Source organism: Lytechinus pictus, chromosome 16, assembly GCF_037042905.1.
Source record: "Lytechinus pictus isolate F3 Inbred chromosome 16, Lp3.0, whole genome shotgun sequence".
Classification (NCBI taxonomy): domain Eukaryota; kingdom Metazoa; phylum Echinodermata; class Echinoidea; order Temnopleuroida; family Toxopneustidae; genus Lytechinus; species Lytechinus pictus.
The window spans coordinates 1432489-1457396 of NC_087260.1; the positions used below are offsets into that span (position 1 = coordinate 1432489).

Consider the following 24908-nt stretch of genomic DNA (forward strand, 5'->3'; position numbering starts at 1 on the left):
AGGACAGTCTGAGCTAGAGGACTACTTCACAGCTGAAGGAGTAATACATCAAAGCAATTGAATGGTAGGACAGTCTGATCTACAGGACTACTTCACAGCTGAAGGAGTATACATCAAAGCGATTGAATGGTAGGACAGTCTGAGCTAGAGGACTTCTTCAGAGCTGAAGGAGTATACATCAAAGCAATTGAATGGTAGGACAGTCTGAGCTACAGGACTACTTCAGAGCTGAAGGAGTATACATCAAAGCAATTGAATGGTAGGACAGTCTGAGCTACAGGACTACTTCACAGCTGAAGGAGTAATACATCAAAGCAATTGAATGGTAGGACAGTCTGATCTACAGGACTACTTCACAGCTGAAGGAGTAATACATCAAAGCAATTGAATGGTAGGACAGTCTGAGCTACAGGACTACTTCAGAGCTGAAGGAGTAATACATCAAAGCAATTGAATGGTAGGACAGTCTGAGCTAGAGGACTACTTCAGAGCTGAAGGAGTAATACATCAAAGCAATTGAAGGTAGGATTGATTCCATATACACAAGTGTTGGAAAACTAATTAGGAAGAAGTCTGGTCGAGGAGCAAAGGGAGTACAGTGACTGAAAGTAGCAGATTCTGGAAATTTTGGCTACTGCAGGAATCATATCAAATGAATTGGACCTGTGAGAAGGAAACAAGAGTGGTCCAATAAGTATGTATACAACTCCCCCCCCCTTTCACTCTGTTGGGTTTGGATCCAGTATCTAGAATAATCTCCCTATCTGTTCATGTTTTTAATTACGTGTTTTCAAAAAGAAACTTAAAACATATCTTTTTTATTAAGAACTTGAAGAGCAGAATTTACTTTTTTGTCATATTATTGTAAAGCGCTCTAAGCATGTTAATGGAAAAGCACTAAATATTTAATATATGAATGTGTATAGTTGTTCAGACTTTTATCAACTGCAATAGACTAAAATGAAGACCAAAGACAAAAAACATATTTCCTTATAGTAATACAGTATTTTGAAATAATGTTTATTTTATTTTTCACTTTACCAAACTTTTCTACTAAAAACACCACTTAATATAGGCAACCACACACTATATTTTGTTAGAATTGATGGTGAGGTTTTTTAAGTTAACATCCATGATTAGCTAAAAAAAAATTTGCCATCTAACAAATCAAGGGAAGATGGAGGGATATATCAACACACCTTGCTGAGGTTCCAAATTAATATACCCCTCCATTTCCCCCAATAATTTATATAATTATTTCAGCACAGAAAGATTTAAACAATTATTTCATTTATATAAACTTGTGTTTGAATTTATTTGTTGTTTATTATTTTGATGTAAATTTGCCTGGGCTAAGAAAGAACATAACAAATCTGATGTCCATGTTGAAGAAAGGGGGGGGGGGAATATGGACAGGAAGACGAGTCTACTTCCAACAACACGACAGAATACTTGGCCAATGCTCTAGAGATATCTGAGTAGAAAACGCCAGCCACCGTGAAGATCCAAGTGAGGACCCAGCAACATCCATACTCCTATTATTTGTTGGCTCCCTGGCACTTATCAAGCAAGACTCTTGTTACTACCTTGTTTATCCTTATAGACAACACACTTATCCCTGTGCAAATATCCAGTTTGTCCATATTCACTCTGGCAATGCTAGGAGAATATCAGTTTGGCACCCAAGATCACCACGGATTGAGATTCATGATGATCTGTGTTGCATTCTTGAAGGAGTAAAAAGGTTTTATGATGGTTAAATGACATAATTACAATAATAATCATTGAAAACATACATATAAACTTGTTTCCTTTGACTTTATAGACAAAATTATACAATGCCCTGAATTTTCTTGAGCTTTTAGTTCTGGAAAGAAAAACTCCCTTGGATACATACTTGTGTAAAGCAGCGACAGCATCTCTAGTCTTGATCTGATCCAGACCAAACGTCAAAGAAAATCTTCTTGCAAGTTCCTTGATAGCATTGAGTTGACTCTGTGTCTTGGCTTCGTCATATCCCATGTCACCTTTCATGTCTTTGAATAGCTACAAAGATACAAATAAAGGTAAAAAGGAATGATAATTATTCATACGTTTTAGTAAATATTTTGTTATATCCTTTTTCTCAAATCAAAACTTTAAAGATGAATTGCACACTGGCAACAGCTTGATTGGAAAAAAAGGTAAATCACTCAACAAATCAGCATTCACAAATAATCTTTACCAAATTCATCATATATTTTTCATAGAACAAGGGCAAATTTAAGAGACCATGCCAATACCATTTAACATATTTAAAAAAAGTAATTTTGACCAAGTTTCCAGTCCCAAGGCTATCTACTTCTTCAAACATACAATGTCATCTACATCACTAATCTACATCACTATCATTTTAATATCCCTATGTAGGACTATAACTACTATTTTGACCAAGATGTCCAGTCCTAAAACCATCTTCATCTTTCAACCTACCTGTGTAAGACTAAGACCAAGTGTTCTAGACCACGTAAGACAAGTCATGATACCATCTTCACCTTTCAACCTACCTGTGTAAGACTAAGTCCAAGTGATCTAGACCACATAAGACCAGTCATGATACTATCTTCATCTTTCAACCTACCTGTGTAAGACTAAGACCGAGTGATCTAGACCACATAAGACCAGTCATGATACTATCTTCATCTTTCAACCTACCTGTGTAAGACTAAGTCCAAGTGATCTAGACCACATAAGACCAGTCATGATACTATCTTCATCTTTCAACCTACCTGTGTAAGACAAGACCAAGTGATCTAGACCACATAAGACCAGTCATGATACTATCTTCATCTTTCAACCTACCTGTGTAAGACTAAGACCAAGTGATCTAGACCATGTAAGACCAGTCATGATACTATCTTCATCTTTCAACCTACCTGTGTAAGACTAAGACCAAGTGATCTAGACCATGTAAGACCAGTCATGATACTATCTTCATCTTTCAACCTACCTGTGTAAGACTAAGACCGAGTGTTCTAGACCATGTAAGACCAGTCATGATACTATCTTCATCTTTCAACCTACCTGTGTAAGACTAAGACCAAGTGATCTAGACCATGTAAGACCAGTCATGATACTATCTTCATCTTTCAACCTACCTGTGTAAGACTAAGACCGAGTGATCTAGACCATGTAAGACCAGTCATGATACTATCTTCATCTTTCAACCTACCTGTGTAAGACTAAGACCAAGTGTTCTAGACCATGTAAGACCAGTCATGATACTATCTTCATCTTTCAACCTACCTGTGTAAGACTAAGACCAAGTGTTCTAGACCATGTAAGACCAGTCATGATACTATCTTCATCTTTCAACCTACCTGTGTAAGACTAAGACCAAGTGTTCTAGACCATGTAAGACCAGTCATGATACTATCTTCATCTTTCAACCTACCTGTGTAAGACTAAGACCGAGTGTTCTAGACCATGTAAGACCAGTCATGATACTATCTTCATCTTTCAACCTACCTGTGTAAGACTAAGACCAAGTGTTCTGGCACAGCTGATCTTGTTGTTTTCCCTTGACTTGGCTAGAGTCATCTTGATGATATCACCATAGTCATTGTAAAACTATTTAAAAGAAAGAAAAAAAAAACCCTCAAGTTTGAAACAACCGTTTTATTGAAATATGATTAAAACATCACAGTCTATGATTAGAACATCTTTCCCCAGATTCATTGCATACAGTTTTAATACGGAGAATATATTAAACATGTCAATACAGATCACCTGCATAAAAAGATCAACATATAAAGTCAATTACTAGGAGACAATCTTGGAAATCGAGAAAAGATTTACATTGGGAACTCATAAACAAGAACAAGGTTTTCAAATAAGGGTTTGAAATGAATAAAAAGTAGGGACAGTGATTTTCCGTTTCAGAAAATCTTAAATTCTTTTTCCCCATAGACTTTGTGCACATGAAAAAGTGACAATTCCGTTTACATAGAAAATCAATACGCAACGAGAAGCAATGTCAAAATACTTGCGCCGGTCAAAATTTTTATCTGCCACTGTACTAACAATGCTCTAAAATCTTTTGTAATCAAAGAGATACAAGTACAAAAACTATTTAAAGAAACATAATTAACATAAATCCATCCTCACCTTTCACATTACTAGCATTATTTGGGGGTTGAATAGATTTTAGTGATAACTTGGGGACTTTTTGGACATCGTTTTGAGCAGTTGACGACTTTCTCCTATCCACCATTTTGGATTTGAGGAGTACTGCGATCATGATGTTTTGACCAAATGCAGAGGGCAGCAACACATGGTCATGTTTCTGCTGAGCCTTTATGCGGACATGAATGTAATTTCGATACGATTGAGTGATGGAGTCGAGTGCAGTCACCGTGACTGCACTCGACTCCATCATGGTTGTAGTGAAGTGAGATCATATTTTTTGGCAGGTTGATATTTGTATTTTGTTGAGGATATGGGAGTAATCTGTTGCTAATCTGTGCATTTTGAGGAAAAAATATGTTTTCCGTTTGAAAAGCCACTTTCCAGTTCAAAAAGCTGATTCCATGAATTCCATCTGTTTTCCATGATTAATGTTGTAAATCGGATCAAAAATCAGATCGAAAATCGGATCGGCAGTTAAGCTTCTAAAATCGAAATCGAATCGAAAATCGAATCGGCGATGTTTAAAAACAAAGGAATACATCAAAATGTTGTTCGCGGTCGCGCGCATCTTCCTGACAAAGTCACAAAGACGAATGCATTATTGGAATGGAAGTCGCCAACATGCGCGATCGTTAGGAACGTGTTTTAAAGCCAGGGGTTTTGAGGTGTTATTGCTTTAAAATAAACCGAGTGATTTTTATTAGAAAGATAAACGAAAGACGCATCTTCCGAGCAAAGGCGCAAAGGAAAATAAAATTAAAATATTTCTCATAGATCACAGGTTAATGAACGATCGGCGGGACATCTTTTAGAAGTATTTTTAGGTGCTAGCGATTTAGAATTATTGGAATGATCTCTTACGACGCATCATCTTAAAGTCGCAAGTGCAATTAAAATGTAGTAGAAGACGCAAGCACGCACGATGATTTGAAATATGTTATTTAAATGTTTTGGGTAGCTAGCGTTTTCAAATCAATTTGAAGTTCACGGCGGGGTCCGCTATCCCCACGAGGTTGAAGAGAAGATGTCTATCATCATAAAGGGGATAAGAGAGTAGCGCAGTGAGCTCCGTCGGTAATACGACCTTTCAAAGTTCACGGCGGCATCCGCTATCACCACTAGATTGAAAATAAAATGTATATCATCATAAACGATGTAAGAGAGTAACGCAATAAGCTCCGTCAATAGTACAGTCTTTAAAAGTTTATGGCGGGGTCCGCTATCACCACGAGGTTGAAGAGAAGACTTATATCATTATAAACGATGTAAGAGAGTAACGCAATGAGCTCCGTCAATAGTACGACCTTTCAAAGTTCACGGCGGCATCCGCTATCACCACGAGGTTGAAAATAAAATGTATATCATCATAAACGATGTAAGAGAGTAACGCAGTGAGCTCCGTCGGTAATACGACCTTTCAAAGTTCACGGCGGCATCCGCTATCACCACGAGGTTGAAAATAAAATGTAAATCATCATAAACGATGTAAGAGAGTAACGCAATGAGCTCCGTCAATAGTACGACCTTTCAAAGTTCACGGCGGCATCCGCTATCACCACGAGGTTGAAAATAAAATGTATATCATCATAAACGATGTAAGAGAGTAACGCAGTGAGCTCCGTCGGTAATACGACCTTTCAAAGTTCACGGCGGCATCCGCTATCACCACGAGGTTGAAAATAAAATGAATATCATCATAAACGATGTAAGAGAGTAACGCAATAAGCTCCGTCAATAGTACAGTCTTTAAAAGTTTATGGCGGGGTCCGCTATCACCACGAGGTTGAAAATAAAATGTAAATCATCATAAACGATGTAAGAGAGTAACGCAATGAGCTCCGTCAATAGTACGACCTTTCAAAGTTCACGGCGGCATCCGCTATCACCACGAGGTTGAAAATAAAATGTATATCATCATAAACGATGTAAGAGAGTAGCGCAGTGAGCTCCGTCGGTAATACGACCTTTCAAAGTTCACGGCGGCATCCGCTATCACCACGAGGTTGAAAATAAAATGTATATCATCATAAACGATGTAAGAGAGTAGCGCAGTGAGCTCCGTCGGTAATACGACCTTTCAAAGTTCACGGCGGCATCCGCTATCACCACGAGGTTGAAAATAAAATGTATATCATCATAAACGATGTAAGAGAGTAACTCAATAAGCTCCGTCAATAGTACAGTCTTTAAAAGTTTATGGCGGTGTCACCTATCACCACGAGGTTGAAAAGAAGATGTATATCATTATAAAGGGGGTAAGAGAGTAGCGCAGTGAGCTCCGTCGGTAATACGACCTTTCAAAGTTCACGGCGGCTTCCGCTATCACCACGAGGTTGAAAATAAAATGAATATCATCATAAACGATGTAAGAGAGTAACGCAATAAGCTCCGTCAATAGTACAGTCTTTAAAAGTTTATGGCGGGGTCCGCTATCACCACGAGGTTGAAAATAAAATGTATATCATCATAAACAATGTAAGAGAGTAACTCAATAAGCTCCGTCAATAGTACAGTCTTTAAAAGTTTATGGCGGTGTCCGCTATCACCACGAGGTTGAAAAGAAGATTTATATCATTATAAAGGGGGTAAGAGAGTAGCGCAGTGAGCTCCGTCGGTAATACGATCTTTCAAAGTTCACGGCGGCTTCCGCTATCACCACGAGGTTGAAAATAAAATGAATATCATCATAAACGATGTAAGAGAGTAACGCAATAAGCTCCGTCAATAGTACAGTCTTTAAAAGTTTATGGCGGGGTCCGCTATCACCACGAGGTTGAAAATAAAATGTAAATCATCATAAACGATGTAAGAGAGTAACGCAATGAGCTCCGTCAATAGTATGACCTTTCAAAGTTCACGGCGGCATCCGCTATCACCACGAGGTTGAAAATAAAATGTATATCATCATAAACGATGTAAGAGAGTAGCGCAGTGAGCTCCGTCGTTAATACGACCTTTCAAAGTTCACGGCGGCATCCGCTATCACCACTAGGTTGAAAATAAAATGTATATCATCATAAACGATGTAAGAGAGTAACTCAATAAGCTCCGTCAATAGTACAGTCTTTAAAAGTTTATGGCGGTGTCCGCTATCACCACGAGGTTGAAAGAAGATTTATATCATTATAAAGGGGGTAAGAGAGTAGCGCAGTGAGCTCCGTCGGTAATACGACCTTTCAAAGTTCACGGCGGCTTCCGCTATCACCACGAGGTTGAAAATAAAATGAATATCATCATAAACGATGTAAGAGAGTAACGCAATAAGCTCCGTCAATAGTACAGTCTTTAAAAGTTTATGGCGGGGTCCGCTATCACCACGAGGTTGAAAATAAAATGTAAATCATCATAAACGATGTAAGAGAGTAACGCAATGAGCTCCGTCAATAGTACGACCTTTCAAAGTTCACGGCGGCATCCGCTATCACCACGAGGTTGAAAATAAAATGTATATCATCATAAACGATGTAAGAGAGTAGCGCAGTGAGCTCCGTCGGTAATACGACCTTTCAAAGTTCACGGCGGCATCCGCTATCACCACGAGGTTGAAAATAAAATGTATATCATCATAAACGATGTAAGAGAGTAGCGCAGTGAGCTCCGTCGGTAATACGACCTTTCAAAGTTCACGGCGGCATCCGCTATCACCACGAGGTTGAAAATAAAATGTATATCATCATAAACGATGTAAGAGAGTAACGCAATAAGCTCCGTCAGTAGCACGATCTTTAAAAGTTCACGGCGGGGTCCGCTATCACCACGAGGTTGAAAATAAAATGTAAATCATCATAAACGATGTAAGAGAGTAACGCAATGAGCTCCGTCAATAGTACGACCTTTCAAAGTTCACGGCGGCATCCGCTATCACCACGAGGTTGAAAATAAAATGTATATCATCATAAACGATGTAAGAGAGTAACGCAGTGAGCTCCGTCGGTAATACGACCTTTCAAAGTTCACGGCGGCATCCGCTATCACCATGAGTTGGAAGAGAAGATATCTTTCCTCTTAAACATCGCCATAGATAATACCGCGTCTTTCTCCCTGAATAATGCGACCTCTAAATAGCTAGCACCTCAAAAACAATCTTGAAATATGTTCTGAGCGATCACGCACTGTAACCAGATCTACGCCGATTTTTTATTTTCGATTTTTTCCTTCAAGGGGCATGATCGAAGATCGGCAAGTGATTGCCGATTGTGGTGAAATCGAATGGAATCGGTTGCCGATTGCAAAATCGGTTACAAGCTTATCCATGATCATGGAAAATCACTGTCCCTAAAAAAATGCCAGTAAGAATCTATACAGTTGTATATTCGACTATTCTCCAAAAATCATATATATTTCTTTTTTATTAATTTTGCTAATTTATGCGAGAAATTATAATTTGGTTGTATATTTATCTGCCACCAGGAACAATTTGGGGTTGAAAATGCACTTACATAATGTTCCATAATATCAGAACTGTGTACCAGGATGTCGCAAATTTGTTCTAAATAGATGCACAAGACTTGAAAAGGTCATTTAATGATGCAGCACAAGCCTTCCGGGCTATAGATTTTAACAAAATCTTGAGTCTGGGTCCTCCTGCATTAAGTTACTATGTTAGTAATTTTATCATCCAATGGTAACTGCCATTGTAACACTGATCAACAGCCAATCAGAATCAAGGATTCCATGCCAGCTACTATAATGGTAACCTTTATGCAACAGGGCCCTGAGTGTTTCAGCAATATTTTCATCCAACAATTTGTCAGATCTGACATCTTTCAATTTTCATTTTGATTGGCTTAGAGGCACTGTTCCTATGGTAACTGTCGGATAAAATGTCTGAAAAGTCCTTTCATGAAAAATTTGAGAATCAAAATTACTCCCTGGACTAATAGGGTTAAAAGTAATAGAAAGATGTTGCAGTAAACTAATATTTCATGAGAGTCTTTAAAATCAAGGTTAAATGCCATCATATTATCATTTATCTAGTTCTGCACATTTAAATAATCTTTGTGAAATCATGAAATCTTAGCTGAAAACTGGTAATTCTGATGACCACTGACACAAAAAAGCATATATGGGACAATGTATTAATATTGTTCGGAAAAATACCCAACATATTATGGAATTCCGTGCTTATTTTGCTAATTTCTCAACAATTACACATTTTCTTCCACAGCCATTTTTTAAATTAATACATACAAACACTTGGGTAGACATTTAATTGGATTCTGTTTAGACTCATTTTGAGATTGTAACTGGTATTCATCTTTAAAAGGACTTACCTTCATGTAATGTTTGAAGATTCCTGATGCATTCCTCATCTCAATGATGCTGAAAACAATGAGTTTACAGAATGAAGCAAGGAGGTTACGTCTCTTATGTAGAACCTCTATCTTATGAGAGTCATCGCCATCTTCTTCTTCATCTGGGTAAAAGAAAGACATGAATGGAGAATGAAACCTTTGGAACAAGTAGGCTTGTGTCGAAACAGAAAAATCAAAGAATAAGAACAAAGAAAGTTTGAGAAAAATCGGACAAATAATGAGAAAGTTATGAGCATTTGAATACTGCAATCAGTAATGCTATGGAGATCCTCAAATTGGCAATGTGAGAAGGATGTGTGATGTCACATGTGAACAACTTTCCCTTTGATGGACTATAAAATACCCTCAAAATGTCTCTTTTTGCTTTTTCTTATGGTGATACAAACTCTTTATCCATGATGTATTCTTTAAAAATCTGTATTACATGCCCTCCTATAGAAAGAACACATGATCTACTGATAGGTGTGATAAATAAGGCAATTTAAGTGAAATATATACTAAAGTAATGGGGAGAGTTGTTCACAAGTGACATCACACATCTTTGTCGCATTGCCAATTTGAAGATCTCCATAGCGTTAGTGATTGCAATATTCAAATGCTCATAACTTTCTCATTATTTGTCCGATTGTTCTCAAACTTTCATTGATCTGTTTCTTTGATTTTTCTGTTTTTACACAAGCTTTCTTGTTCCAAATGTTTCATTCTCCTTTAATAATAATATTTCTATCGCACTATCTATCAAGAATTTATTCCAAGCGCACTATCATTCACCAGCTTCAGCTCAAGATTCCATTTCAAGGGCTGTGCATTTGAGAAATTCCTACAAGGTACCCACTCACCTTTCCTGAATGCGGCACAATATGAGTTAAATTCTTGCTGAAATGTAATGTTTTTGTTTACCTCTTATTTGGCAATGGCTGCTTACTTACTTGGAGGGGACTTTTTTTTACCTGATTGCAAATTTTTGCGTCGATCAGCGGCCGAGATCTGAGGGGGGGGGGGGGTCCCCCAGTATATACTGGTCTGAAATAGCCCAGTTAAGATAGGGTTAAGGTCCTCTCCGAAGGACCTGGTACTGAGGATTAATGCCTTACCAAAGGGCACCAAGTGGGAATCGAACCCGGGTCACCGGAATACGAATCCCCCGCTCTATGCTATGTCATGCAAAACCGTTACCTTGCAGGTGAGACAAAAATGACAAATGGTAAGGTAACTGAATTGATCAAAATGAATCCTAAATAATTACCATCGTCATCTTCTTCCACGAACACATGCTCCTGCACAAAGTCTGAGAGTAGTGTCTGGAGAGTGAGGTTTGCTTCGTAGACGAGTGGAGCGAGGGCGGGCTGCGCGGCCAACTGCCTGCTGAACACCACCATGAGGTCACAGATTGTGATGAATGCCTCCTCTCGGATCTGTTCGCTGCCGTCGATCAAGAGGGCGGAGCATGTCTTTATCAGCTCACTGCAATGGCGGCGAATCCTTTTCATCTCGCTCTACATGATGGAAAAAAAAAACGTTTCTGTAATAGTAATATCAAATTGTTGTATTATCTGTTGGGGCATTGTGGCCTAGTGGTTATTTCATCTTTCAATCAGAGGGTGTGATATCAACTTGGTTCATGTACGCATACAGGAAAGACAATGATCTGGGTTAGGTCAAAGGTCACAGAGGTCATTTTACACATGTTGAATTATCTTGTTCTCATACCAACAGGTGGAACGCCTCTGGCAGTCTCACCTGCATCATGCGATTCAATATGGCAGCAGTGCTAACTTTGAAAACTAATATAAAATAATTATTCACAAAAAAAACACCATTCATAAAATGATACAATACTATGTTCATTGACATTTGACCTTGATCATGTGACCTAAAACCCCTATATGTACATTTTATACACTATATCTGTAAACTTTGAAAGTTATAAGAGCAATTTAATAATTACCTCTAAAATGGCCAAAGTTCAAACCTGAAAATATCTCTTCCTCATCAGAAATGAAGAAACGTTAGAGGGGTCTATTTCAAACTCGGCTAACATTAAGGAAGGGTGATACAAGTAAATTTGAGGTCACAAGGTCTGAAAGGTTGCGCTCATACACGCCTCACTCGGTGGGATGGTCTTCATGGAGACATCAAAACTTGTGTGTCTGTTGAATATTCTTTTATTGTTGAAAATCTGCTTGAAACATTTTATTTAGTTCTTGACTATGTACCTTGAACACTGTGCAGAGTGGATTTCGGCACTTCTTAGTTCCATTATTATATCATTGTTACTATTTTTATCACAAAGAAAGGAGCAAGTATTCACCATTTCCGGGTTCTGATTATCAAGCTTGGTCATGGTCCACATGATAGCGTAATGGCAGCAGGATATAGCCAAGGTGAAGATCTGATCCGGGGCGGCTCCTCTCTCAGAACATCGCTTCACCAGACTGAATATAGAGTCGTAGAGCTCCCATCGGTTCAGGTCATGGCAGCTGCATGGGTCAAAGGTCAAAGGTTATCAAACACATATATACAAAACAACAATAGGTGAAAGAGTGGTAAAAAAAAATCATGCAATATTGATTCAAGTCTGCATCAGCCAAATTTTAGGTCTAAGTTTCTACACACCAATAAGATGTGATAAATCTTAGTCTGCATGCACAGACATTCACTCATACCATGGCTAGAGTGAAGACTAAAACTGTGTCAACAAGAGACAGCCTCAGGACATAGTGAATCTAGTCTCACTACTTCAACATTCACTTGGCGAACACCATAGGTCATAGGCTGCAGACTACATGTAAGTAACTCATGTCCTTGTATTTACTGTAAAATAAATTATGTAATAATTATGTATATTGAAAGGCCTTGAGAGGTACATCAAATATTTTGCCTGCAATAGGATCTTTTAAGGGCAATATATTTGATGTTCCCCGAAATGAAAGAAGAGCCAGTCAATATTTTCATTATTATCCAAATCAGACATCTAGAACAACATCGTGAAAATTTAGAGATATTTTACCCTTTGAGAATGTGATTCTATTTTTCATGTTGAGAAGGCTGTTCCTCTAAGCCTTACCATTATGATGTATTTGAAATGTTACAGTATCCAGCATAGGTTCATCATGATTGACATTATGACGTATATATTGCTGGGAGGATCAATATGATGCAAATCTCTTTCTGCGCGTTCTTAGATGCATGGATGTGAGACCAGGGAAAATAAAAAGGTAGATTTTGCATCATCTCTGCATGCAAATCCATATGCGCACAAAGACTGAGCAAAATACAAATAATATACATGTACCAATCCCTTCACAATATAAAAAAAATCTTGGGCAATACGATTTTGTAAATAACTAGCTCAGATATCTGATAAGGGTAATAATAAACCACTTCTTGTTTACAAACTTATACCAATAAATAAGACGGTGTAAATATTATTTCTTACAATGGTTAAAGTTTTGAATGTATATCAAAATATCTAATTGTTCTGACCATTTAGTAGTCATAGATCTTCTCATTTATTCTTTCATTTAAAAATCTAAATGTTGTATTTGTGTTAATGATATCAAATACTTCAATTTACCTGTAGAAGGAAGCAATTCTTCTGATACTTGATGAAATGTTATAGAGGTCATCCTCGGTTGGATTCTGAGTCTGCAATGAAAAGTATGAAATAAAGTACTTCATAAATGAAAAACGATTCTTAAAAAATAATAATATTCTGCAACACAACATATAGCACTTTACTTATGAGGGTGGATGTACATTAATTCATCCCTTACATGTAATAGTTTTTCTTCAAAATATATTGAATTTCTAAAAGCCTAATTAATGCCTATTTCTGAACGGCTAATCAAGTCAAATCTATATTCCATATTTCATAATGTTTGTAATGTATTTGTTTCATTTTCACTCTGTGTTGTCTTCCCCCCCCACCATTTGTAATACATAGAGACATTATGGTACAATGTGTTTATAAAGAACTTAACTTTTACTCTTTTTATGAATTGGAAATGTCTCTCACCATTATATAGCGGTCAGACCAAATCCCAACAGAGGATTTCTATCAACCACTCATGAAAATGATAAACATTGCTTTCTGACAACCACTAATTTCAAATGAGAAAAGTTATTCAAGCACTTCAAAGAAGAATTGTATGTGCTTAATTTCTGCTTCTAATCTTGTTTCATTTACTTATTTTACAATCAATATTCTTACATTTGACAAATACTAGGTTTTTCTTTTTCGCAGATCTGGGCACTGTTGCACGAAAGTTACTATTATAGCAACTTTGCCATCCAATAACAAATGCTCACCTAATAGCGTCCCGTAGGTCTTTGCACACGCATTAAGAACCCGATAAGAATGAAGGGTAATTTCAATGGTAATAATATTATCATGGTAATAATATTAATCAGCCAATCATAATTAATGATAAATTTATATATCAGGGAAATCAGTGAATGGCAAAGTTACTATAATAGTAAATTTATTGCAACGGGACCTGCAGGTTTTCATTAACTCACAGCTTAAGTACAACTAAAAGAAATTTTGACCGCTAATATTAAATAGTCTCTAGCTAGAACACTGTCCCTCACTTACCATAAGATAAACATCGATGCTTCTTTTGAGTCTTTCTGCAAGGTTATCTAAGAGTGTACTCTGGGCAACCTGGACCCTTGGTGTTGTGCTGTACTGCTCACCTAACAGCGTCTCGTAGGTCTTTGCACACGCATCAAGAACCTGATAAGAATGACGGATAATATGGTGATTATGATGATGATGATGATGAACATTATACAAATAATAAAAGAAATAAGCATTGTACAATTCAATTCAATTCAATTCAATTCAATTCAATTTCATTTTAGTGTCCACATGGAAATTCATTTTGCTCACATTATATGCATTTGTTATGAAACATTTTGAATATTACATTTATCACATTACAAGATTGCATTAGAAAGCAACAAATTAAAAGGAAATTTTTCAAGACAGAATCAATGTTTATGCTTTTTCTTTTGTATTCAGTGAAATAGAGACATCCTATTCAACCTTGCTAACTTTGATAACTTATCATTGAAAATAACATCAAATGAAATCAAATTCTTAGAAGTCTCAGGGGGTGTTGCAAGAACATATTTGCATTCAATTGCACATTTATGCTGCTAATCTTCAATTGAAATATAAATTGTAACTATACCAAATTTATTTTTACTACTAGTTTCAAGTAGCAGACCAGCAATCAAAAGTGGATTTGCAATTAATTGCCAGACTTGTGACTGATTTTGTGACCTAAATTTGACTTGCAATTGATTGCAATGCTCCATTAGTTAGTTTTAGAGACTGAAAGAATGAGAATTAATGGCCGTCTGGCAGCACAGGTATTTTATTACCTCTGATTCTGTGTGTTTCTCTACAATGTCTCTCATCTGAAGCAGAAGGGAATCAAGATGCTTGTCCAGACGGCTCGTCGTGTAGATCTCTACTTCAAAATGCTGAGGGATCTCAAGCAAATTGGCAACCTTGTCCCAATCTGTGTTGAACTATTGAAAGGAAAAAAAATATGAGAAAGATGTGATTATACGGGATGGGGTCGAGGCTGGGAAAGCCCCCATAGACTTTGTGCCCCTTTTCCAAAAGATTTATTTTCTTGTCAGGAACTTTGACAGGAAAGTATTTTCAATGGTGATGACCCTTGTTAGAAGCTCTGCCCCCTGCTTTCTGTTAAATTCAGTTGAGCATTCCATGAAAGAACTTGTCAAATGTTTCACCCAACAGTTACCAAAGGAACAGAGCTTCTTAGCCAATGAACATCTAGGAAAGTTGTCAGAATTGACAACTCAACGAACATCAAATGTTGATGAAATGCCCCCCCCCCTGGATCCAAACTGTGTCTCACCTTGGCAAGTAATTCTGGTAGCTTGGTGATGAAATGCTCGGTCAGTTTCATCTTGTCCTCCTGAACAACTTTCTTCTCTTTGCTCGTCAATAGAGTCTGAAAACAAACGAGGTCATGGAGTGTTTTGGTTATTTTACAGTCAGACCGCAGGTCCCTATGCTAATGAGCAAAAAGGCCAGATTCATCCAAATCATCTCGTGGCTGAATCCTCCTCCTTGCAAAATCTTGTGATTCGTGAGATTTTCTTTCTCTCAGAATTTACCTGTTTTAACCTCAAGTTAAATGAAATATGATTGCACTATCAGATAGAGTAAATGTTACTCTTTGATATTGGTCATTTCTTTTGTATACAATATTTTGTTAAATAAGTAAATTTCTGGCCTGAAAATGTGCCTCAAAACTGAATTTTCTTCCTCTGTTTTCTTTTGCAAATTGTGCAAAACTTTTTATTATGATCCTCAATGATATCTATAACACCATAAAGCTGAACTTCTGTACTTTCTCACAATGCCACTCTTGATATGCGGCACCTTTTAATCGGGTCAAGATCACACTTTTCCCACCAAGGTACAAGACAAGATTTCTGAAATTTTGTACTTGCATGAAATCTAGAGTTCTGATTGGCTGGATAAGGTTCACAGAACAGGCGCGGGGTATTTGAGGAGATTACCACATCGGAAGTGTGACCTTCCCATGAACCCAGGCTCTGGAACCGGTGGAATTTGCCAGTGTGTGGTCTGTTTGACCAATCAGAGTGCAGTATTCTTGTTTTCAAGCTGCTTTATGTACTTGGCAAATGAAAAGTGTGATCTTGACCCGATTAAACCAATTCTTATTTTGAAACCTATATCATTTTAAAGCATACATATTCAGCTTTATCATGATCTAAAAATCATTTGGGCTCAAACAAAAATAAAATGAGAAAATAGCAGCTTTTGTCAGGTGAAAATAATTATTTTGTAGCATATTTTAGATCAAAATTTTAACCTATATTACAAAATCTTTGAACAAATTCAAACACATGACCTGAAAGAATGATTCTTCTTCTTTACAATGATACCAAATTCATGAAATTCGATGCACAATTAGAGCAGCAATGACCAAATGAAAAGAGGTGTTTTGGTCGGCATCAAGCTCATTAAATATGCAAAACATCTCTAGTCATGAATATCACTTGGATGAAAGAAGCCACTTTTTTGGGACCTGCCGTCTGACTGTTTACTCTTGAAAGTGCTTTGGCTTGCCTCTCATGAATGTGAAAATTGAACACTTATTCTCGGTCATATTATATGTTGTAGAATGGAGACCCCAGTTTTCCATTACTTAAAATGGCGACGCTTATGCCTTTTCTTTCTACATGTTTCACTGCTAAGCATACCCCTTTATTACAAGCCAGCACACAGCCACTTTATCCGTAAGGAAGATATTATTCCATGTTATACAGTGCGTCCCAGAAAAAACGAAACCGAGATTTAGCGATGATTTATCATAACTTTATCATAAATAAAATAGACAAATGACCTACCAATGTAAAGCTTAGAATCTCCTCTTTCATCTGGTATTACTTAGATTATTCCTCATTCACGCATGATTGAGCAAAAACAATTCGAAGAAAGGATGCCAAAAACTCATTTGGCGGGGGGTATCTGAATTTCAAAAAGAAAATCACATGACTAAAAAGTTCAATATATTCTCTTTTCTTTGATACCTAAATCACAGAAAATGGTCAAGTAGTAAAAAAGTTATGATCCCTCGAAACAATGCTTGTATTTCCATAATTTCATTAAATAAACGTGTTTTCACCGGTTTCCCACAGAAGCTATCGCACGGTAACAAAAGACTTAATGCATGGCTGATCGTCAACAAAACGGAGTGTCGAGTGAGTTTGAACGCTAGCCTGTAAAACCTCTTCATTTTATGAAATTATTGAAATTCAAGCCTTATTTCAAATAACCAGAACTTTGTTATTTCTTGACCATTTTCTGTAATTGAGGTATCAAATTAAAGAGCAGATATTGAACTTTTTAAAAATGTGGTTTTCCTTTAAAACCCAGATACGGCCCGCCAAGTGACTTTTTGGTATCCCCTTTTCAAATTGTTTTTGCTCACTCATGCGTGAATGAGAAATAATCAAAGTAACTTCAGATGAAAGAGGAGATTATAAGCTTTAAAATGGTAGGTCATTTGTCTATTGTATTTGTGATTAAGTTATGATAAATCATCGATAAATCTCGGTTTCGTTTTTTGTGGGACGCACTGTATATTGATAGAAAAGTACCAAAGTATGATGTCATCAGTTGTCCTTTGGTGCATATCCACATTTTCATAACCATATATAAGTACATGTAGAGCATGGTGACAAACTTTCACACTACCCTTTTCCAAGGATAATTGGAGTTACCTCACTTTTTTAGCACAAGAAAGAAAAATCAGTCTTGAATAAGGTTGTGCATAAAAATGGTGATTTGAATCAATAGAGAAATATCAAATAAGCACAATGCTTATGACAGTTCCTAAAGTTTCACTTATTTTCAGAAAGCAGTGATATGCACAACTCAGTGATATGCAAATGAGACTGTCAATGATGTTCCTCACTAACAAGGTGGATATGTGCACAAAATAAATACCCTACATGTATATTATTATTATAAAAGCTACCATTATGGCAACTTTGCCATCCAATGATATTTTTCATGGAGTAAGTGTTATACAACAGGGCCCAGATAGGAATTCATTCCTTGAAATTCAGTGCACGTAACGGCTGCTCTGCTGATGCCAGAATAATTACCTATGCTGTATTACTGTCAAGTAATAGAGACACCTGATCAAAGTCTGTGTGAAGCATTATATAAGCAAGCATTATTACATGTATTATTTGTACCTTTTTAGCTGATCCTCTCCCGATGGGTGGATGACCTTGAGCTGATTGTCTGACGGCCGATACCATGATCTCTATCAAAGCAGTCTCCTGCCTCTCATCAAGAGCTACATAAAACAAAATTGTACAAATTATCAACTAGAAACGCATAGCTCAATCTTTCAAAGTTTGTGCAATGAGAAAAAACAGCTGAGTCTCATTTCATGAAGAATTGATATGAATAACAAATGCATAATTTCTATTAAAAAATCACCATCATCCAATCATACTGAATGAGCTTAAAGGGGAAGTTCACCCTGACAAAAAGTTTATTGTAAAAATAGCAGAAAAAATAATAAAAAATATTGCCGCAGGCTTGAGAAAAATTCATCAAATAATTAAAAAGTTATTAGAATTTCAATTATTTGATTTGTGACGGCATATGCGAGCAGCATTCCTACATAGCGAATGGTAAAAAGTCAATGAAATGTCATTTTATCAGAAAATTGAAAATGGTTTTCACTGTACCTTTTGTATATCAATAGACAAATCATTTCACACCCATGAATAGAAAACAAAATTAAGTCATCAGGAACCATACAAAATTTGAAATTCATGCATTTTATATTACATAACACATGGGGCAGCTGCTCGTTTATGACGTCACAAATCCAAAACTTTGAACCCTAATAACTTTCTTACTCTTTAACGGATTTTCCTCAAACCTTCACCAATATTTTTTATTATTTTTTCTGCGATTTTTACAACAAAGTTTCTTCAGGGTGAACTTCCCCTTTAAAACTGGTATTGCAAATTTGTTACTATAACAACTTTTACGAAACATGCACCTGGTCATATGGAAAAATTAAATTACATTTTAATAACGCTACCAGGTCAAGCCTGGAGAGTGTTATGTAATCAGTGCCAGTATGCCAGGAAGAAATAAGTGAGGACAATAGGTATACATGTAGACTATAAAACCAAGCAGAATTCAACTGGATTTTTCACTTTGAAACATACATTCATAAGCATGATACAGGGTATTAGTTTGGGTGTTTCATAAGTATGACTTTTGGCTTGTCTCTACAGAGAAGCGTTAAAAACTGTTTATCTTTCCCGAAATAAAAAAATGTATCGCCCTTAAATCAACATGAATCTACAGAGCGAATAAATCTTGATTAACTCACATTCCGCATAAAAAATATTGCGTCAATCGGAAATCAGGAAATTCAAAATATGACCTCGCAATGCATTGTGGCATGTCAGCTGGCAAGACCGAAAAGGCCAGAGCGTGCAAATATACCATGAAATTGCACTTCCGCAAAATAGGGTTTCTCATAACCACCTCTGGGAGGTGGTTATTGCCGTGTTAATCCATTTAACTTTCCTGTAGAAACACACGGTGAAAAAGCGTATCGTGTTTGGTGGAAGTGCGTGAATTTGGAAGTACAATTTCATGGTATATTTGCACGTTCTGACCTTTTTGGTCTCGTCAGCTGACATGCCACAATGCATCGCGTCTGTTCCTACAGGGAGGTTTTACAGAATTCTAGATACTTACGCGGGTAATAATGTTTAACAATTCTCTGCAGAAACACGCCGATAGAGTCACACTTAAATGCTGACGTGTAAGCGATATGAATGCACAACCTTATATATGCAGTAGTGCGCATCCTCTTGGCATAATCTGACCATATGGTCATGCCTTTTATGAAATATACAACTGGATATTTAAGTGCGACTCTAAGTCATATTTAACTTTTTGAAAAACATCCCCCCCCCCCCACTTTGGTAAATTTCTGGCAGTTTAAAGAGTTAATGAGTACATCAAAACCCTACGTAAATGATGATCTTGAGATTGGCCAAATCCATACTGTCTGAAGTTTTATCGCATTAGTTTCATATTCTTCCTCGCGGGCCATGGACCGGTTTTCAAAGTGGGGGTGGAGGGGGGGGGGCTGAGCCAAAAGTGATGGCGGCTGACCATGCAAAAAATCAGAATCATATGGTAATTTTTATGTTTTTGTACACGGTTTGGAAAAAAGTGGGGGGCTGAAGCCCCCCCCCCCCCCACCCGCGGTCCCTGTTCCATGATGGTCAGATCATAATGTGCAAGTAAATAAGCCTTTTGGCTGATTCCTTAAAGGTCAAATCCATCCCAGCAAAATGTTTATTTGAATAAATATAGAAAAATCAAACTAGCATAACACTGAAAATTTCATCAAAATCGGATGTACAATAAGAAAGTTATGGCATTTTAAAGTTTCGCTTGTTTTTCACAAAACAATGATATGCACAACTCAGTGACATGCAAATGAGTCAGTTGATGATGTCCATCACTCACTATTTCTATTGTTTTTTATTGTTTGAATTATACAATATTTCATTTTTTACAGATATGACCATAGGGACTGACTTGACTGAATCATATAGTATTAAGCAATGCTAACATCACATGATGTTCAGGGAGGAATTGATCACTGTTTCACTTGACAATGAGAAAATTAGAATATTTCATATAATAAAATTCAAAAGAAATAGTGAGTGGATGACGTCATCAGTCTCCGCATTTGCATACCAACCAGGATGTGCATATAACAGTTTTGTAAAATTAAGCAAAATTTTAAAATGCCATAACTTTCTTATTTTACGTCCAAATGTGATTAAATTTTCAGTGTTATGCTTGTTGGATTTTTCTCTTTTTAATCAAATCAATTTTTGTTGGGGTGGACTTGTCCTTTAAATTCCATTGCCTCATGATATGAGACTATTATGTCCCTTTAAAGTGCTTAAAAATGTCTTTGCCTGTAGACTAAGGTAGACTCACCTTCTTCCCCTCTACCAGGATCTTCAAGTAGTAGTTCTGTCATGCAGTCCCAATCTCGAATCATTTCATTGATATCCCATAGAGAGTCTACAAGGTATGCTGCATGTTCATGAAGCTAATGAAAGAAACACAAATGTGTTTTGGATATAAGCAAGTACAACTATTATTAGGAATTCTGATTCAAGTATAATAGATATACAATACGGTGTGCCTCAGGGCTCAATCTTAGGGCCACTGCTCTTTACTATATATATTAACGACATCATAGAAAATGTCGATCGATGTACTATCCATCTTTACGCAGATGATACTGTCCTTTATTTTTCCCATAAAAATGTAAGAAATATCGAAAATATACTGCACACACAGTTAAACCATATTTATAAATGGATGTGTTCTAATAAGTTGAGTTTAAACTTTGATAAAACAGAATGTTTGTTGATTGGATCCCGCACTATGTTAAATAAGTGTTCCCCACTTCAAATAAGTATACAGGGAAAGTTAATTCAACCGAAAGAAAGTGCTAAATATCTTGGAGTGGTTATTGATCAGCAGTTAAAATGGGACAAACATATTAAATACTTGACTGAAAAGGTAAGCAAACTCGTAAGTTTTTTGGGCCGTCTTCGACACAGTTTTAATGAGGATAGCTTGAAATGTATCTACCAATCGATTATTCTTCCTATTTTTGACTATGCTGATGTAGTATACGATTCTAGTAACAAAAAATGTGTTACACAATTGCAAAAGTTGCAAAACAGAGCTGGAAGAATAATACTTGGGATAAGTCCATTCAAACATATATCGAACTGTAGTATTCACCAAATATTAAATTGGGAATCTTTGGAATGTCGTCGACAAAAACATATAAACTCCATGGTTTTCAAAATCATTCATGATCTCAGTGCCCCTTACTTAAAAGATTATTTTAATACTATTTATTACAACTATTCCTTACGCTCAAGTGGAAACTTATCTTTACCAAAGCCACGTACTGAATCGTGTCATCGAATGTTTTCATACCGTGGGGCCTCCCAATTTAATTCTTTACCTCCTTCTATAAAATTATCTCCCAATTATAATACATTCATTAGGACACTTAATGACCAAATCCTGAAAACTATTTCCCTTTAAACCAAAGTTCAAACATATAACTTGGGGCACTTTTGGGTGGGTGGTGGAAGGGGTTAGGTACTCGGTTTTTACTGTAGGGTGGGATGGGGTGGGGTCGCTGTTCTTTCTCCCTTTAGCTGATATCGCCTTTATGTTACACAAATTTGTTAATGAATTTATTTTTGTAATATGAATTTCATGTTTATTTAATATATCTGGACCCCTCGGCAGAACAGTTGTGCTGTAATGGCTCAGCTGAGTAGGGCGATCCATCCAATGTTATTTTTATCATGTATTATATTTTGTTGTAATTTTATATGTATTGTTTTTATATTGGTAAATCAAATCAAATCAAAGTAGTTCTTTTTTTTCTTTATTAATTTCCATTTTCAACAAATACAATTCAATGTTTGGGTTTTTTAATCATGATATACATGTAAGTAATGAACATATACCAAAGTTTTATGTACACTCTAGTAGTCGAGATATCAATATAACCAAGTTGGGAACAAATGTAGGAGGCTGCTAAAAATTGGAGCTTGCAGAATGTAGTCTCCTATTAAAAACATGCCTATAACAAGCATAGACCCCCCCCAAAAAAAAAAAAATAGAAAAAAAAAAAAAAAACACTAAGTATAACAAGATGACGACTTGAGCATAAAATCAGCTAAAGCAGATACGAACCAATAGCGCCATCTCCAGTCTCAACTACTCATACCTGGCCAATTTCCTGACCCATAATGCTAGTGTAGTCTAGTAATATAGACCCACTTGAATGATAACATCCTAATTAACTACTCATTACATTTATAGTACTGCAACAATTATGTTTCCAATTAACAAAACAATTTACTTTCTAAAACATTTTAGTTTCTCTATACAAATACAATTATAGGTCAATTTATTCTCTGCAGTAATAGTAGATATCTGAAAATGTATATTTCAAGACTGTGTATTTATAACACACAGTCAATGAGAGGCCACACACAGTTCATACAATTTCTCACAAATGTCACCATACAGTATACAACAAGCTCAACCATGTTACCTCGCTCTCGATGAAGAACTGCACAAGATCTTTGATCAGGGGTGCATTTATATTCCTCCTCTTAGTTCGTTTGACCTTTCCACTCTCCTGGTCTTCCCGTTTGAAAAGACGTTCATTGAGGAACTCCCCGGCAGCCTGCGCCACGGCTCTGCTGGAGGAGTAGACCAGCTGATAGACATTCTCGCAATCCTCGGCGCTCAAGATGTCCTCGTTGTATCTTTCAATGATAATAATTGAATCAATTTCAATTAATCATTGTATTCCACTGTCTCAGTAAAAGTCATATCAACTGCTCCATATTTGTTTTTTTGCTGCATTATTTTCTTTCAATATTTGCTCCTCTCCCAGCTTTCTATGATTATCTTACACATTAATCAATTAATCTTCTAATGCTTGTGTAACCCATCTGTTTATTTGGACTTTTATTTGTATCAAATTCATTTCCCAGAGTTCACAATGAAAAAAAAAAACAAGTGTACATGGGAACACATAATAGCAAAATACTAGTATTATACAGATATTGCCTACCTAGAGTTTGAATATAGCATTTCATTTCCCTGATGGAGTTATATTATTAACAAGGGATTATATTTTACCCGAAGAGTTTGAATATAGCATTTCATTCTCCTGATGGAAAAATATAGCTATCAAAAAGATTAGACCAGGCATTATCTGTTATGTTATATAGTCTATGTAGATTCACCATCAGATACTGCATTCATTATCTGGTTCTTTGATTAACTTGAAATGCTTGCTGCAGCTCTGATCCATCTGTGTCATCTACGTCATTACAGAAAAATTTTGGAAAATTACAGCAAGCACATTTTTCATGCAATCGGCGCGTAAACACTAGCGCATACATCAAGTATATAATGCTGTAGTTTATAATAAAATGCAGTTATATTCACTGAGGTGACGTCAAATCCTAGAATTCAACAAATGCGATCCTTCCAGCTTTGGTGACATGATGGCGTACTGACCTATCAATGATTCAAATCTACATAACCTATGTAATATAAACAATTATGCAAGGAAAAACAAATTATACAAAGAAATGGCAAAGAGACACAAATGTAATGACATCGGAAGGGCACCAAGTTCAGCTGTGACTATAGGAAATCTATCTCTTCCATGGGTTCTGAGGTGATTCCATTGTGTGTATGTAATATGGTATGGGGTAAGGCCTGCGGGTCAGGGTCATTAAGTTGGCCTATTCCCTACACATGCTACCTGGTTAGGTGCACAAGGGTCTACAAATATTTCCATTGTATTGTACACACAGTCGCATTCTTTCGTTCTTTATTTTCAATTTTCAAACCCCTGACATTGTGTACTACAGTCAAAGAGACCTAACTATTGGTCCACCTGTAATGAACCGGTACACTTACTTCAAGATAAGAGTGACCACCTTGATAGCGTTGACCGCTACGTCTGTCTCTTTGTCCAGCGTCATACTAACCACCCGATCCTTGAAGCGATTGGTGAACAGCTCCAGCTTGGGGACAAGCTCAATATTTCCATACAGAGAATACAGGGCAACAAGACACTTGTTGCGGACATCGCCAACCTGTGTAGAAAAGATAGTGTGTTTGATAAATTACAGCTTACAGTAAAATAAGAAAGTTGTGATGTTTAAAAAACTTTGCTCATTTTTCACAAACTGAGAGTCGATGATATCACTCAC

At 36.6% G+C, this 24908-nt stretch overlaps 1 protein-coding gene across 2 annotated transcripts in view; it reads right to left on the reverse strand.

Annotated features, from left to right (window-relative positions):
• Positions 1–1596: 1596 nt before the first annotated feature.
• LOC129279645 (cohesin subunit SA-1-like) overlaps positions 1597–24908 on the reverse strand; it is a 41092-nt gene continuing 17780 nt past the window's right edge. For both annotated transcript variants that reach the window (XM_064111640.1, XM_064111639.1), the window contains exons 9-21: positions 24613–24791; positions 23225–23441; positions 21064–21178; positions 18261–18364; positions 15380–15475; positions 14874–15023; positions 14080–14220; positions 13060–13130; positions 11794–11962; positions 10729–10978; positions 9441–9583; positions 3508–3609; positions 1597–2046 (exon numbers count right to left, since the gene is read on the reverse strand). In XM_064111640.1, the coding sequence (XP_063967710.1) occupies positions 1660–2046; positions 3508–3609; positions 9441–9583; positions 10729–10978; positions 11794–11962; positions 13060–13130; positions 14080–14220; positions 14874–15023; positions 15380–15475; positions 18261–18364; positions 21064–21178; positions 23225–23441; positions 24613–24791 (2124 nt within the window). In that variant the 3' untranslated portion in view covers positions 1597–1659. The remainder of the gene's footprint in view (positions 2047–3507; positions 3610–9440; positions 9584–10728; positions 10979–11793; positions 11963–13059; positions 13131–14079; positions 14221–14873; positions 15024–15379; positions 15476–18260; positions 18365–21063; positions 21179–23224; positions 23442–24612; positions 24792–24908) is intronic.